Genomic DNA, 15,266 nt, shown 5'->3' with positions numbered 1-15,266 from the left:
CTCGCTATGTCTCGCAACGTAGCATAGGATTATCTAAATGAGTTTAAAAATGGCATACTACGCGTCTTGGTAATTGTACAATAAATCGTTAATTATGACTAGGAATTTAGAGTAATTACTCGTATCACGCGAAGGACGGTAAAGACTTGGAAATAAGCATCGAAAAAAAGAAAAAGGAATAATAATAATGTATCGTAAACAACCGATTTCAGCATTCTATTCGGCAAATCGTTACGCCTTCAAACTTTTACCGCGTTTCGAATACGAATAGAAAGTAACGACCAGTTGGAAATGAAAACTTTTTCATCGAAATAGATTTCGCAATTCTAAAAGAACACGAAAAACTTCATCGTGTATAGTTTTTAGAGACGATCGTTAATCGGCTATACAAGACGCGTCGAGGAGCGTTAAACGAGAATATTGCGTAAAGAAAGGATTACGTAAATCTACGCTCTTTAAAAAATAAGAACACGCAAAAATCTCAACAACGAAACACCGAAGAACGCTATGGAAAACAATTTCGTTAAAAGTTTTCGATTACAAATTTTCAGTTATACTTGTAATTTCATCACAACATCGAAACATCGTTGACGCTTGAAATTCTTCGCCGCTTTATGCTCGAACATTACTATCGTTGAGAAATATATATTTTTCTTAGATTTTTAACTACAGTATGCTTTCATACGGAGACGTTCAACGTAAAATACACCAAAACATGCAACGTGGGGGTGCGTTTATCGAAATCCATAGCTAAATGCATGTTCGAAGACGTCACACAGCAAGAAACTTAATAGGCAGGTTCTTCGAGGCAGGGTTAACGGATCAAGGTAGTTTGATGTGGAGCGAGCCATCGTCCCGGATTATCTCCGTCGATAAAGCTTGGTCGCGTAACTCGCAACGTAAACTATACGTAAGCAAACCAGTATCATACGTATTTACATAAATGTTAATTATTAGCTATTAATTATATAGTCTTACGTAGTCACTGGTTCGAAGATTAAAAATGTCACACTCGAGGCGATCGAAAATTTTCCTATAAAACTCCAAGATTCTCTCCTATATTAATAAGTCGATGTTTGTTAAACGTGCAAAATAGATGAACGTGAAAGGTTTGGCGTATTTTTAAAAGACGAAGAAGGACGTTCGCGTTACGTTTTGTGTATCTTACTCCTAATTCTAGGAAAATTTTTCACAGCAAATTCATAGTAAATCTTCGTAGTTACATGTCTCGGATAAATCGTGTTTTTTGAAAATTGAAATGGGGCTTCTTCGGGCATTTTGTTCGACGACCCACTCGTAAATTAATCCTACGTTAAATTCTTTTCTTCCACGCTTGTGCAATAGCTTCTTATTTTCAGGAATTTATTATCTTAATAATGTAACGACGCCGTAGCAGAAATTTTGTATACGTAATACAGACTATATCTACATGTACGAACCGTGTAAATATTCGTATTTTATAAATACGGCATATGTAGAAACGTCGTTCCACCTATTTAGCACGTATTGTGTATGTGATATAAATGCAGAGATCTGTGTACCAACGATCGCATACAGACTCTGGTAATGAGATTCAACTTTTCGAACGGAGATTAAGAAAGGAACGATGATTTTTTAAGATTAGAAATTGTCCTCGAAGGACGGACGAAGAGACTGTTCTGTTCGAGCGTTTCAAGGTAAGCTATCACCTTCGCAAGGTGTGGGCCGAGAAGCTGGCTTTTTCGAGACCTGTTCTCGACCCAAACGTTCTTGACCCAATACGCCGATGAAGAATTTTATTTCAGAGATTTTTGTTTCAAAGGATTTCACGCTTTTGATCGTCTGTCTTCGGTCCTGATCGAATTTTGGAGCGCCCTACAAGTCCAAGTAGATATTTAAGAGAATAACAAATTCAGGAGCGACGGAACCGAACGTCATTCAACCAACACGATTCGCAATGCTTTTTTATCAAAACTTTATTCGCACTACGATTCAAGAACGTATCGTTCTAAATATATAATATACGTGGATAGTGGTGAAATTTCAGATTAAAACGAGCCAAAAAAAAGAATAAAAGTGACGATATGCGTACACAGTGGCTGGTATTTAAGGTGTCACAAGTCGGTACGTCTGTTGTGCGCGAAGCAACAAGGGCATAAACGCGAAGCGTAAAATACGATTCGAGGCGAACTCATAAATTGCAAATACAACGAGCGTAGTCGAGGAACGATATTTACGGGGGTAGGAACGGAGCAGGCGGTCAAAAGTCGCGATTTGCGTCGCTCGCAGGAACTGACTCGCCTTCGTCGAGGATGACGAAAACAGTACGAGAGCAACAAATTCCTTCGTAGGAAAAGAAAGTCTCGTGTACACGTACGATAGAACACGATGGAATCGACGTGAAATAACTGGCCTATAAATTGTACTGTATAATTCGAAACTATTAAAAAATATTTTTCGCTGTTTGAATGTTAACGCTGTTTGAATGATCGTATTCGTTAATGTCGCTTAACGTCGGAACTAGCAGAGCAGCGTAAGAATACCTAACCGGTTTGTAATTTTCTGCAGAAATTTGATGGATTTTTAACGACGTATTTTTTAGAATTTTAACGATGTTTTACCGTGTTAACGTATTCTTTTTTTCGTTTCTGTCGTCGTATATCTTTCATTCGAATTCCTTTGATACAGGTTTTACGTTTTAATTCACGCTAATCTTAGCGTTGATACGTTGAACAACAGCTTCGACTATTATATTCAACTATCAACTAAAGGCAAAGGTAAATATAAGGTGACCCATTAAGATATAAATATTTGAGAAGAAAAGTCGTCCCTCTATCTATAAAACAATTATCTTGGAAAGTTACGTTTATCGTTGCTACGAGCCGCTCGAAAGTTAATCGGTTGAGCAGCTTTGTGCAGGTTTCAGACGCGCAGGATAATCGAGATCATTATTTCAATCCCATCGTCGAGTGGGGACAGCGGGGCAAGGGATTTCAACGTCCGCTAAGCTCTCCTCGAATCTTTTTTCCCACAGAATATATTACGTCTTAGCGGTATTTGTGAGACTGCGACGCGACGACGTCGACACAAAGAGGGAGAAACTATGGAGGGAAGAGAAAAAGGTGGTTTCGGAATGGTGGACCGGAATGGGGCGGTCGGATGCGAATAATAGGCTGCGCGCGTAATATCTAAAGTCCAGGAAACCAAAGAAAATAGAGGAAGAACGGAATAATGGAATAGCTGTCCCGAACGTATGCACGGCCGAGTAAATATCGAGCGTTTGCAAAACCATCGAACGCAATGAAAATTCGTCTTTCGACTTCGTACGACGTACAACGACTTACGATCGTATTTACACATTCCGAACATTCGTCGTAGAAAACTTTTGCAAATACTTTATGCCAACTACGCGGAACTCTTCCGAAAGTCTATCGGCGATGTGGCGAGACACGATTATCGTCGCTTTATCGATAGAGTTTGATACTTTGATTCAGGATACGGTTTACCGTAAACTTTTTACAAGATCGATACACAGAATAAATTAGCGTTAAAGCTGATTCTACTAAATACATATATCGGGACTCGATATAATGGATAATTGTTTGTTCAAATATTTTCGTGACTTCCGTGAATAGGTACGTTATCTCGTAGTTTCCATCTAGGTACATAGGAAGATACGTGTCAAGATTTACCAATGTAACCACGAATGTAGTCGAATTTCGTCATAGCGCTAACCAAAGTTCAAAGTGTTTTACATAACGTAAAATTTTCATTCTATCTGTATAGGTAGGGTCGACGAAACGTCACACGCGACGAATTAATATCGGAGCATACGTATTTTAGGAGCAACCATAGGGAATAACGTACAAGGAAACGAACAGCAAAGGGTCGAGTCTATAAATTAATGCCGTTCGTTACAGTTCGACTCGAATGATCGACTTGAAGCACCGGAAACGAATCACGACGGCAGAGTTACGCAAGCATTCTTCGAACGAATTACGATACGATCAAATTGGAATCGGAGAATAGTCGAAACGAAAGCTTTTCCAAGAGATCTCGAATCTTCCAACACCAGGTACGAGAACCAGATTCGCCAATTTCCAACTTTTAGTTTCCACCTTAACTACGAGGAATATATAAGATGCTTAAAAAGGAAACGAAAAAGCGAGAACGTTGACTTTTAGCGGGATATTAATTAGCGCGATACGTTCGTCGTAGCATCCGTATCGGGTAGAATTCCAATCTAAAAGATACAAACTAATTTTTTGCTAAATATTCGTTTCGTTCGTTTCGCATGGCGAGTACACGATTTTCTATTTCGTATTTTGAAATCAACTTTTAAAGCGACAACGCGTCGTTCGATTGCCTCCGATTACAGACATTACAGACGTTAAAGACGCAACCCCGGCTCCGGTTCGTGTTTTCGTTTGCTCGAGTAAAACCACGCGATGCCTATTCTTTTCGCGATTCGAGACTACAGAGCGCAATCTTGATTTCCAGGCCTAAGTCAACGTCCTCTCTTTTCACACGGCAGCAGCGAAGCAACGTTTCGTGAATCTTTGGCGAAATAAGCCGCCGCGTACAGAGAGATTACCGCATTCTTAATGCGCGAGCGGAAAGCGAGAGGCACAACCTGCGTTTTGTAACGCGACGATAAAAAAACTCGAGACAGAGGGGCGTATGTAATATTTATCGAGGCGTTCAACCGACTTTTAAATATCCGAGAGACCGTATATCTAACACGTTGCGAACTTTGTTGTTTCCATCGAAGCAAGAAGGCAAGTTTCCACGATTCTCCGTTTCGGAGCCAACCGAGTGACTGGAAACTTTCGTTCCACGGGCTTTCCCTATCCTACACGAATCTTCCGATACACTTTCTCCGAAAACCAGTCGATTTACGCAACGAAGATGCTACCTTAATACGAATTAGTCCGAGATCAACGAGTTTGCCGCGGGTCGAATTCTGTTTTATTAACTTATAGTGCCGTACGATAAGATATAAATAGATAAGTTTTATTTTTATTGATAAAATTTTGTCAATAATACGTTACGTACAAAATATCAACTTGAACGATAAAATTATCGTAACGTTTTGCGATGTTAAAGATAGGCGTTCTATGGAAATGATTTATCGACATATAGCCTTTTAGGTAGTAACGAAAATGCGATCCCTAGCCAACGCGTTAACCTACCGATCTACCTGTAGTAAAAAACTTTTAGTCGAACATTTTTTATTTCTAAAACACTTCCGATTATGGAAAAGCCAAGATCGCCGTTCGCTAAAAAAATTGAAGTCAATTTAACGCGATTCTTACGTATAAACTGTATTTTTAATTACCATCGCGGTTACACAGAGATATACGTAGTACCAAAGAGTCGTGAAACTCGTAAAATTAATAAAATTCGGCTAAATATCTCCGCACCGCGTCTCCGAGTTTACGAAATGTTTCGCTGATACGCAACTTGTCCAATCCGCTACCAGTAGCTACCAGTTGCTACCAATAGTCGTAATTTCGATTACATTTCCAGGCACGCGGAATCGATTGTAAATATCGGTATAATAAATGTCGGCTTCTATTTACATCGATCAACGCGAGAGCCGGTGGCTCGTGGTGCAAACGGCGCTCAGGAGAAAAATCTGGCAGGCGGGAACGATTCGGATGATACGCTGTTCGCAACAGCAACGGTAATAGCAGCAACAGCAGCAGCGGCAACAATAACACGAATACTAGCAGGTATACGAATACAGGTATGCAGCTATCGGTTGTCGGATTCACAGCAAATTCTAGCAAAGCGAGAGGAGCTCACCGGCGGCGGCCATTGTCCTCGATCGAGCTCGATCGGAGATAGTCAGGTATGTGACTCGAGGGGGAAAAAGGAAACGACCGTCCAGCTGGAACTCGGGCGCACTCGTGCAAGGCGGTTTACAACAAAGAATAAAGAAAACTAGGCACACCTGTTGCCGCGCCGGATGCTTCCCGATTTCTCGATTTTGCCACGGGAAAATTCGACTTTGATAAATTCGGCTCGCAACTCGACGACTCGTCGTCCGACTATTGGAACAAACTATTAGACGAAACGTGTAAAATATACGAGTATATACGAGCGAGTAAACAAGCGGCAGTTTCCTCCGGTCTTTCTTCCAGCGATCTCTTAGTAAGCTTCGGATGTTTATCGTTGTACGGATTATAGGCACGCGATAGGTAAAAGATCTATCAAGTACACCGAGTTAGACGTTCGTTATAATATTTGATATCGCACAAGCAATATCGCGCGTGAATCGGCGCGAACGTCGGTGACGATTGATCGGAGGCAAGTTTCTCGAGATCCGAAAAGGATGTTGAAACGGGAACGATTCAAACGAAAGTGTCGGTCAAGTTCGACGATGACAAGCAAAGATGTCGACGTTATTTTTAATAGTACCTATATATCTTGATTTATTGCACGACCCCAACGACTAACGGTAAAGATACTTCAAAGCTATTTCCTCAGGTATATTTACAAAGGATCGTGTCGGTCGAGGGTCTTCCGTTTTAACTTGGACGCATCGTTGACGTATCGTAAAATCTGCACGACCGGAACGAAAGCATCGGCGATAACTGGAAACGCGTACTTTATATAACGTTGAAAAATAGAAAATTATAATAATTAAGATGGATTAGAAACAAAGTTGGATGAGGAAGAGTGCCGGTATCGTAATATGGCAGAATTAACGAGAGACGGAGTCCATGGCGCCAGATAATCTCGATGGCAAAGCTGGAGCTAATGGACGACCTTTCGAGGGCGCGACGCTCCGCCTCCACCGGATAATTCGAGAAACAATGGCAGCCGGAGACACGCAGAGGCACGGCGATACGGCGGCACGGCGCGGTGCCAGTGCAACGCGCACCAAGATTGACAACGGTGAGGAAACGTTCGCGAAAGTTGAACGATACGTCGAATCGTTTCCTGTGTCGCGACCTCGGCGAAACGATCGGTTGAAAGTACGCGATCGCCCGTCGAAGACGATCGGTTCGAATCGAGCGAAGGAAAAACGTCGTCGCGTCCGACGAGGAAACTCGAACGACGATCGTCCGTGAAAGAATATCTCTCGAGAATTATTATAGCGTATGTGAATCATTTTCCGTGACCGACGTAAAGATCGTTCGAAGAAACACATACATACGTGACATAGATCGATACGTATGTCACTTAGATCGTCGTAAAAAGCACATGCAGCAGACACAAACGACAGGAATCCGCGAATCATTTTTAGCAGTACCTACGGCTGAACTTTATCAAAAGTCAATTTTAGCGCGTTAGTTGGCAAACAGTTGGCGTAATCACCGATTTCGTTTCTTACTACCGCGTACGTATCTCCGATGTTTCCTCCAAACAATAGCAAGTAATTCGATCGACGCAACTTGAAATACGTATCTAGAAAGTTGTTGCTAGAATTCCGTTCCAACGCCGAGCAAAGTTCGGAAGAATTATATATATATGTATATATGTATATATGTATATGATAAACCGTCTGTTTTCAAACGACTTTGACGATTGACAAATCGACGAACGGGCGTAATTTAAATTTACCTTATCGTTGCCGCGATCTTTCTTTTCTCTTTCTCTTTTGCTTTGATCATTTCGCTTTGATCGATTTTGCTTAAATCATCGCCGTAGAAACGTACCCTGTTCTGTTGCACGTCGATGAGCACGTAAACCAACAGTGTGATCTCTTCCTCGTCGGAGCCGAGAGCATTACCCTGGAGACCCGCCGTGGCCACATAAAGGGCAACCAAGTGAGTCGGTCCCCTCGTAGCGCCCTGCGTCTGCATCGTGCCAGGGTCTACCTTTCGTTTCCGTCGCTATCCGTCCCGAACACTACTCACTTCTGGGTCAACGTACACCTGAACCCTGTTACCTATCAAAGTAGCACACTTCACCGTGCGGCCACGAAACGTACGACACGTAACCGTGTCCTGGACGAGGCCGAAAAACTAACTCCACGCTTGATACTCGTGTTATTATCCTCCGGCTGTCCCACCTGTGTGCAAAACCTTCACCGTTCCACTTTAAAGCTCGATCACGTTCTTCAACACAGACTACTCTTGCTATCCTTTCTCAACGACATGTCGTCTTATTTATTTTTGAGGTTAAGGATCGACGACCGTAATCCCGAGTCCGTAGGACGATAGCGCGATGTGTACGGTGTTTGCGGCGCGCCACGTTCGCTCGCGGCTCTCAGGTATCGCGACGATAACAGGAGGTATACGGGCCCCGGGGAAAGCGGCCGCGCGAGTTAAAAATCCGTGTTTCCGCGGCTCTATCACCGTCGACGAACCGCCGCGCGTCGCGAGTGGCAAGGTTTCGTGCAACACTGGCCAACCCCAACCGTTGCGCGCACACGTCGTCGTTGCCTCACCTGGCGACTGCGCATCGAACCCGTCGTCGCTCGTTGGCTAGCAGCAGAGACCCTCTTGCTCGTTCCCGTGTTTCATTTCCCGCACGGTGAACTCAGGCGCGCGCGTATGCGCAACAAGGACGCGCAGCCCGGTGTTCGCCCGGCCAAATGCACGCGACAAGGACCGAACGAGGCGCGTTAAAAAAACGCGGAAATTACCAGCCAACGACGATAACGCGACGCACGGTACGTTTCGATTCGAGAAACTTCTTCCATCGATACTGGAAATATACGGTTAGCGTTTACGAGGATTCACGTCCTATAGTTTTAAGAATAGACGGACGAGCGTCGTTGCACGTTGCCAGCAGCGAAAACGCAACGTAGCCAGGTTAAAAGAGACGAAGGGAAAGGCAGGTCAAAGCAGCGACGCACTGGCCAGGTGCGCAGACATTCCACTCGCTTTGCGGTACGCTCGCCCCGCTTCCCCCGACCACGATTATTTTCCACCTGGAGCGCCACGTTTTACTTCTTTATGGCGGACCGAGCGATAGGTAAACGTTCGATACATCGAACCGATCCCAAGCGATAGTATTCGTGCGTATGAATGAATCCTCTCTACTCCGAAACCGTTCGTCCAGGAACGCATACGGATGCCCGATTGGAGGAGGTGCGACAAGGAGAAGGTGGAAGGTGGTGATCGCGAGGAAACAAAAATGGCGGCTAACCGAAGCGCGCTTCTTCCGAGTTATAAAGAGGCTCTATAACCGATCACAGGTACGTATAGGTAACGTCGACGGTGCCCTCGATTCGAGGTGCTCCCTCCATAACGTGATCACGGCCTTGATAACGTGCGTGTACGCGACAACGCGTCTTAGTCTCGCTTCGCCTGTCCATACCTCTCTTTCCATCTTTCGCTCGAGGCTTCTTGGATTTTTAAACGCGACCCGCGAATGTGTTACGCTTTGAAAAGTCGTCGAATACTCGATACTCTGTACAATTTTTTTTCTTTTTTTCTAAAATAATCCGATCGATTTCCTCGCGTCTGTACGTACATCTGTACATGGTTGCGTTTACTTATCTACGGAAATAAATATATATATATATATATATATATATATAGGTAATTATCTACGAGAATACTACGAAACCGCTTTCCTTTCTTACCTCGCTTTATCTATCGCAAGTATCTTTCGTCGAAATCGTGTTCATTCGCGCGTATCGTACGATCCAAGAACGAACGAGCGAAAACTACGAGTCTGCTTGTAAACAATTCGTATATTAGGTTATAGCATAGCGGCTATATTTACAACGGTAGAATTATAAACGAAAGTAACAATATATCGATCATCGATTTTATCTCTTCGAAGATACATCTTGTTATCCGTTGCGTAGAAACTCGTAGATCCGCTCAAAGTTCTTTTCATCGAAATCATGCCCATTTATATCCCTATGCGTACGATCGTATACGAGTAGCCACGTAGATTTCTATTTAAAAATGACCACAACCGTATAAGAATCCTTGTTCCTTCCTTGCGTCGTTCTAGAAACCAGCCAATCGTCCGTGCGTTATCGAGAGTCGGCTGGCGAATCCGTGAAAATTAAAATTCCAAACTACGCGTCTGTTCCGTGTGTAAAAAGGTCCCATAGTAAAATACGCGTAGTATATTACATAGCCGATATATAACAGTATGTACGCATGTGTAGAGTTTACGTCGAATCGACTTAGGAAGGAGAACGAAAGAGAGCGAAGGAAAGCTAACGAACAACAGGTTGGCACGTTGAACGTGTGGGGTGGGAAGACGGGAGAATGAGAAGAGCTACGTAGAGACAGAGAAGCAGAAAACGGGAAAGCAATCATCGTTGGATTTGGTAGGAATATCCGTAGAAGCGAAATGCTTAGCGCTATGTAAGAGCGACGACGTCGTGACAGGGAGACCGGATTGGTCGGTCACCTGTTGCCTGCCTGCTGTGATTGGTCGGGCTCGACAGCGCGTAACGACGGCCAGAGGAGGACAAGTGCACCGTCCGCTGGTCTATGATGGACCAACGTCGAAAATGGGCATACTCGTATATGTATACGATGTAAACTTTTGTCCTTGCTCGCGCGAACAAATCAACTACGTTGTTATTACGATACCTTTTTGTTGTTCGCCATTCACGTAAATTCGTTCTTACGTTCGATACGTACGTTCTACGTGCGCACATATCGGAGCGGACATTATTGCTTCGACGTTTATTTACGCGCTTGGTCTTTAACTGCATTCTACGATATAAATATTTATCAGCGTTACCTTCGAATTATTTACGTTTCTTAAATAAAGGTAAAGTTTAAATACCTATGCGGTACGAGAGATAAAGAAAAGATATACGTACATACGTATACGTACATATGTCTAATGCGACAGCGGGTCTAATATTTGCGATATGACTATCGTGAAACGCGAAATTATAAATGGACGTTGCGTGTACGACGGCATGTAAGACGGAATAACAGGGACGAAATCCTTGTACGCGCGGCGGAACAGGTGTACAAAGTTCGCGCGAACGGACGATGGGAATCGCGCGAGACCAAAGTCTACGCTCGAGGAGCAAAGTCTGCGCGGACGATGGAAGGAAAGCCGGTTCGCGATATCGGACTCTGAACTTTTCGCGTTACATTCGTATTACTTCTGTGTTGGCGAATGTTACGCTGTTCGAGAATAGACGCGAATATTAAACGTCCCGTGTATATTCCTAATACGTAGAGTTCCGACGATTCTGTTTTGCCCGAAAGAGGCGAGAATCGAGCGAATAAACGTTCGAACACGACCGTAATGGTCTCTACGAAACTCGTTATTCTCTTAGTCGATAAAATGGACGCGATAAAGGCGGTTGATTTATTCGTCGAGCCTTCGATGGTCGCTCGTAAACGAAGCAAAGGCGCGAGAGGACGATACGAAAAAGAGAACTCGCTCGAATTAGGGACACCTGCCAAACGACACCTGCTGCTTCCTAAAGCGCGTTTGAGTTTTCTCCGGACAAAACTACGATATTATTTAATCGGTGTAATACAAACGAACGATAACGTTGCGATGGAAAGTTAGCTCGAAAGAGAAAACCTGTATTAAAAGAACAAATTCTGCTTACATATCGATATAATTATAAATATATTACGACAGGGTCACCGTATAGCTTAACCTAGTGACGTTCGCCAGCGTGAAATTAATCTACCGCTCCGATGCATATCGTATCTCGTTTCGGTAATAACTTTGATATTTTGTTATTTCGTCGAATTAACAGGCCAATAAGAGACCGATAACGTAAAATAAAATCTGACACGCGATTCGAAAACACTCGGAAATTTCTTACTGGACCGAAACGACATCGGTCGATCTTTTTTCTTGAATCGTCTCGAGATATTACGTCGCAACAGCTAGGCTGCCTATACCTCGCAGGATGAAACAATTCGTTTTGGATGCTCTTTCACGAGAGAGACGGAGAGAGGGAGAGAGAGGGAGAGAGAGAGAGAGAGAGAGAGAGAAAAGGAAGGGGAGCGGATTCACCGTTGCACAGAACTTTCTCCCCGGCAAGGATTATATTTGTGCCTTTCGTAGCCGTACGTAACTTTCAAACCATCGCAAATCACGATGCTTCTTCCGCGATGAATCGCGTTCCTCGTATTATATTTAAATCGTTCAACGTCGTTCGAATCCAACGAAGAATAGACGTCGAAGATGCGTTCCGAACGATAAGTCGTTTAAGATTCTTTCGACCGATCGAACGAAGGATAAAATGAAATTTCTAATACGGAAAGACAGCCATGAAAGAAGAGTAGTATCGCGATAGAGGAAAGGACGCGAGAGCAAGGTGAGAGAGAAGAAGACAGAACTGGTCGCTGACCCGCTCGGAACGTTGACTCCATGTAGTCAGTCCCCTCTTTATATTTTCTTCCATCCCACTTGCACCATCTTACCGTACCTTCGATTATAGCCACAAGTTACCTTACTTTACTTTGCGTTACTTTACCATGTCCGCCTTTCTTTATTCGCGGTTACGATCGCTATATTCTCGGACTTAGCGTCTTACCGATAACTCTCTTGCCTACTTCTCCTCGTTTCTCTTCCCGTTTAGCCGATTCTTTTCCATTTGCCTTCGCTCCATGTATTCATCTTCCGTTTTCTTTCTTTCGAATATATTCCATCCGATGTATAACGTAGATCTGACAGAATCAATCTCAAGAAAATTTCCATTTATTTTGCTCTATTTATTGAAAATTAATTGCCAGCTAAAGTAACTGTAAAACTTTATTCATTTATTTATCCTATTTTAGTTGATCTCTCATTCGTATAGACTGCAAGTTATTACATACGTAGATACGCGATAGTTAAGTATTTAGATATCTAATATCGTAGATTAGTATTATATTACGAACGATGCATATCATCAGCATCGAACAAGTGCCGTTAGGATTATCGTCCTTGCATAAGCTTTCTAAATAAGATCCGAGCCTTTTATGGTTACGGTATATGCTTATCTTCCATTTCTCGGCAATTAGAAAATAAGTCAATTTCTAAATCATCGAAAGTCAAGTATAACGGTCATCTCATCGTCGTTATCCGAGTATAGCTTTAGTATCGTTAGCGATTTCATAAAAATTTGTCCCAAGCTAAATTTATATCGATCCTTCGTCCTACGAATTATAAGACGAGACATTACTGCGTAAGTAATCTGTTATATTTGTAAGGGCAAGATGTCTTGCGCGCGTATTTATTTTCACTTATCAATGAGTTAACGAGATTCGTGAAAATATTTATTTCGGGAAACAAATAAAAATAACCAATTAATAAATAGCGTGACACAAGTTAAGTAGTATAACCATAAATAACGGTAATAAAGAATAATTTACTAGCGCAACAAGATAAATACATATTTTCGTTTACCGAGTTCTCATTTACGCTTATACACATAAATGTATTTTCCATAATTTGATTGTGGAAAATGCGTATAAAAAATTTGCGACCACAACCGATAATGTTTCAAAAATCGACGTATTTTCGGTACAATATGATCAAACGATATTACATAATTAGGAATGGTAGTATTTTTGTTACCGCTATAATTTTCATCGAGCCACTGCATTGGATTTGCAAAAAACGTGTCGGCTTCGTCCATATAGCTTATATCATTGGTAAAATTAGGTTCGCAAGTTAGTATTTTGATAGATACGTTCGTATGTAAATGACTATATAAAGGAGTAGCGTGACAAGGAGTCAGAAACAATATGTTGCTATTATCGGTGTTAACAACTTCCTTATGAAGCAGGTTCATTAGATCCAACGATCCACGTTGATGTACCAAACTAAAGTAAAGGCCAGGTAACACGTTGGTTAGTATTAATAGCCCCACAAAAATATTTCTTGCTGTTTTTATAAACTTTGCATTCAAAGAGAATGTACACGAGGTACATATGTATATACACATTGGTAAAAGAGGTAATAAAAATCGAAATTCTTTATGGGCCAACAAAGAATAGATACCAAATGTCCAAACTATAACAACTAACATAACTGCTTGACGGTGAAAACTGGATGGATGTTTTGTTATTTGTAAAATACATAATAAAAGTAAAACATAATGGCACCCTAAAAGTACTGGTAATCCACACACGATATACCATAATACATGTTGCGTTCCATATAAATCACCAACCTTATAAAGTACATTCACACGAAAGAATTCCCAAGGTGAAATAGTTAACGTACCATAATAGTAAGTATCCAATAATATCGAACTGAAACAACAGATAATACATATTACACTGTATCGACTTATTAGGTTCAACTTGTTTTCTAAACTTGTACATAAATGGTAAATACATAAAGGCAACCATATAATAGCAGCGGTAGGTCTAATCATACATAAAAACCCTACGATCCAGAAATACTTTATGCTTCTAACATTACTGTCACGCCATGGAAATATCGATAAAGCTATCATAGTAAATGCAGTTTCTAAGGTATTGATCAATGTACGAGTGGCACAATAATACCAGTACCAGTTTATGCATAAACTATACAGTGCCCATTTATTCTTGGACCACTCGTAGAATTTGTATTCTCCGTAAGCACTGATCGTTGCTTGAAGTACTCGAGGTACTGTTGTTAAAATTATTACATGATCTAACGATATCGACGCTAACGCTTGATATATAACGGATAACAAAAATGGATATATGTAACTGCGAATTTTCATATCCCACTCCCACGTAACATATCCATATCCAAATGCTAAACGATGAGCAACTTCTAATGATTGCCAATATTCATCCGGTACATGCGCGGTTTGAACCACGAAGACGGAAATTAACCTCCATACTACCAAATAAGACAATACTTTTGTTTTCTTCGATATATGCATCTCTTGTGTTTTGAAATAGCTCGTTAAATATAAGGATACCTTTAAATATTGCGCAAAACATATAATATCCCTTAAATAACACCTATAAAAGTACAAAAGGATGATAAGTGATAAAAGTAAGATTTTAGGTTAGTTATTTAAGAATAATTGATTATTTCATTAGAAGTTGTTACATCACATCCACTTGTGTTTTCACAAAAGTCCTTCTGCTCTTATTGATATCGTTTATAACGATGTTATAAAAATTACATTTACAACGATACAATATACAAATATTTGCTGTACCGTAACGGAAGTAAATTATTGTCGTTACCTTCAATTTGAAAAATGACAAATTTGCTAATAGCAAACGTATTGCATACAATTATCGATGATTAATTTTATATTTAAACAAACAAAATTGTTGTTTATTCGCTGTTTTCAAGTATGTTTCACGATTAATTCGAAGAACAAAAATATGAAATAGTATCCAGTAATCGATGCAGATGGCGTTTCGTTGACTCCATGTTGT

The 15,266-nt window shown here is 41.5% G+C and overlaps 2 protein-coding genes and 1 long non-coding RNA gene across 6 annotated transcripts in view; 1 reads left to right on the top strand and 2 right to left on the bottom strand.

The window, feature by feature from the left end:
- Nucleotides 1–8,373, bottom strand: part of LOC100651517 (RNA-binding protein fusilli) — a 28,480-nt gene extending 20,107 nt beyond the window's left edge. Inside the window, exon 1 of one of the 4 annotated variants that reach the window (XR_007223854.1) lies at nt 7,647–8,373. Coding sequence is in view for 3 of the 4 variants with exons in the window: in XM_048405261.1 (XP_048261218.1) it covers nt 7,647–7,793 (147 nt within the window). In the remaining variant the exon portion in view is untranslated. The remainder of the gene's footprint in view (nt 1–7,646) is intronic. The other 3 variants (XM_048405261.1, XM_012307679.3, XM_012307678.3) reach the window with 3 other exon arrangements.
- Nucleotides 8,374–8,598: 225 nt separating this feature from the next.
- Nucleotides 8,599–13,478, top strand: LOC105665645. The gene is made up of 3 exons (XR_001098626.3): nt 8,599–8,910; nt 8,998–9,133; nt 10,064–13,478. It is a non-coding gene; the product is annotated as an uncharacterized LOC105665645 (long non-coding RNA).
- On the bottom strand, nt 12,625–15,253 carry LOC105665646 (GPI mannosyltransferase 3). Its single transcript, XM_012307680.3, has 2 exons — nt 15,069–15,253; nt 12,625–14,837 (listed from the first exon to the last, which is right to left on the bottom strand). The coding sequence occupies exon 2, from the start codon at nt 14,753–14,755 to the stop codon at nt 13,286–13,288; it is 1,470 nt and encodes a 489-aa protein (XP_012163070.1). The 5' UTR covers nt 14,756–14,837; nt 15,069–15,253; the 3' UTR covers nt 12,625–13,285.
- Between the last annotated feature and the right edge of the window lie 13 nt (nt 15,254–15,266).

The sequence above is a fragment of the Bombus terrestris genome, chromosome 4 (genome assembly GCF_910591885.1).
Source record: "Bombus terrestris chromosome 4, iyBomTerr1.2, whole genome shotgun sequence".
In the NCBI taxonomy this organism is placed as follows: domain Eukaryota; kingdom Metazoa; phylum Arthropoda; class Insecta; order Hymenoptera; family Apidae; genus Bombus; species Bombus terrestris.
This window is presented reverse-complemented; position numbering and strand designations above follow the sequence as displayed.

What these genes read in the sequence shown, in the direction of transcription:
- LOC105665646 (XM_012307680.3), bottom strand. Translation starts at nt 14,755, where the DNA reads ATGCATATATCGAAGAAAACAAAAGTATTGTCTTATTTGGTAGTATGG.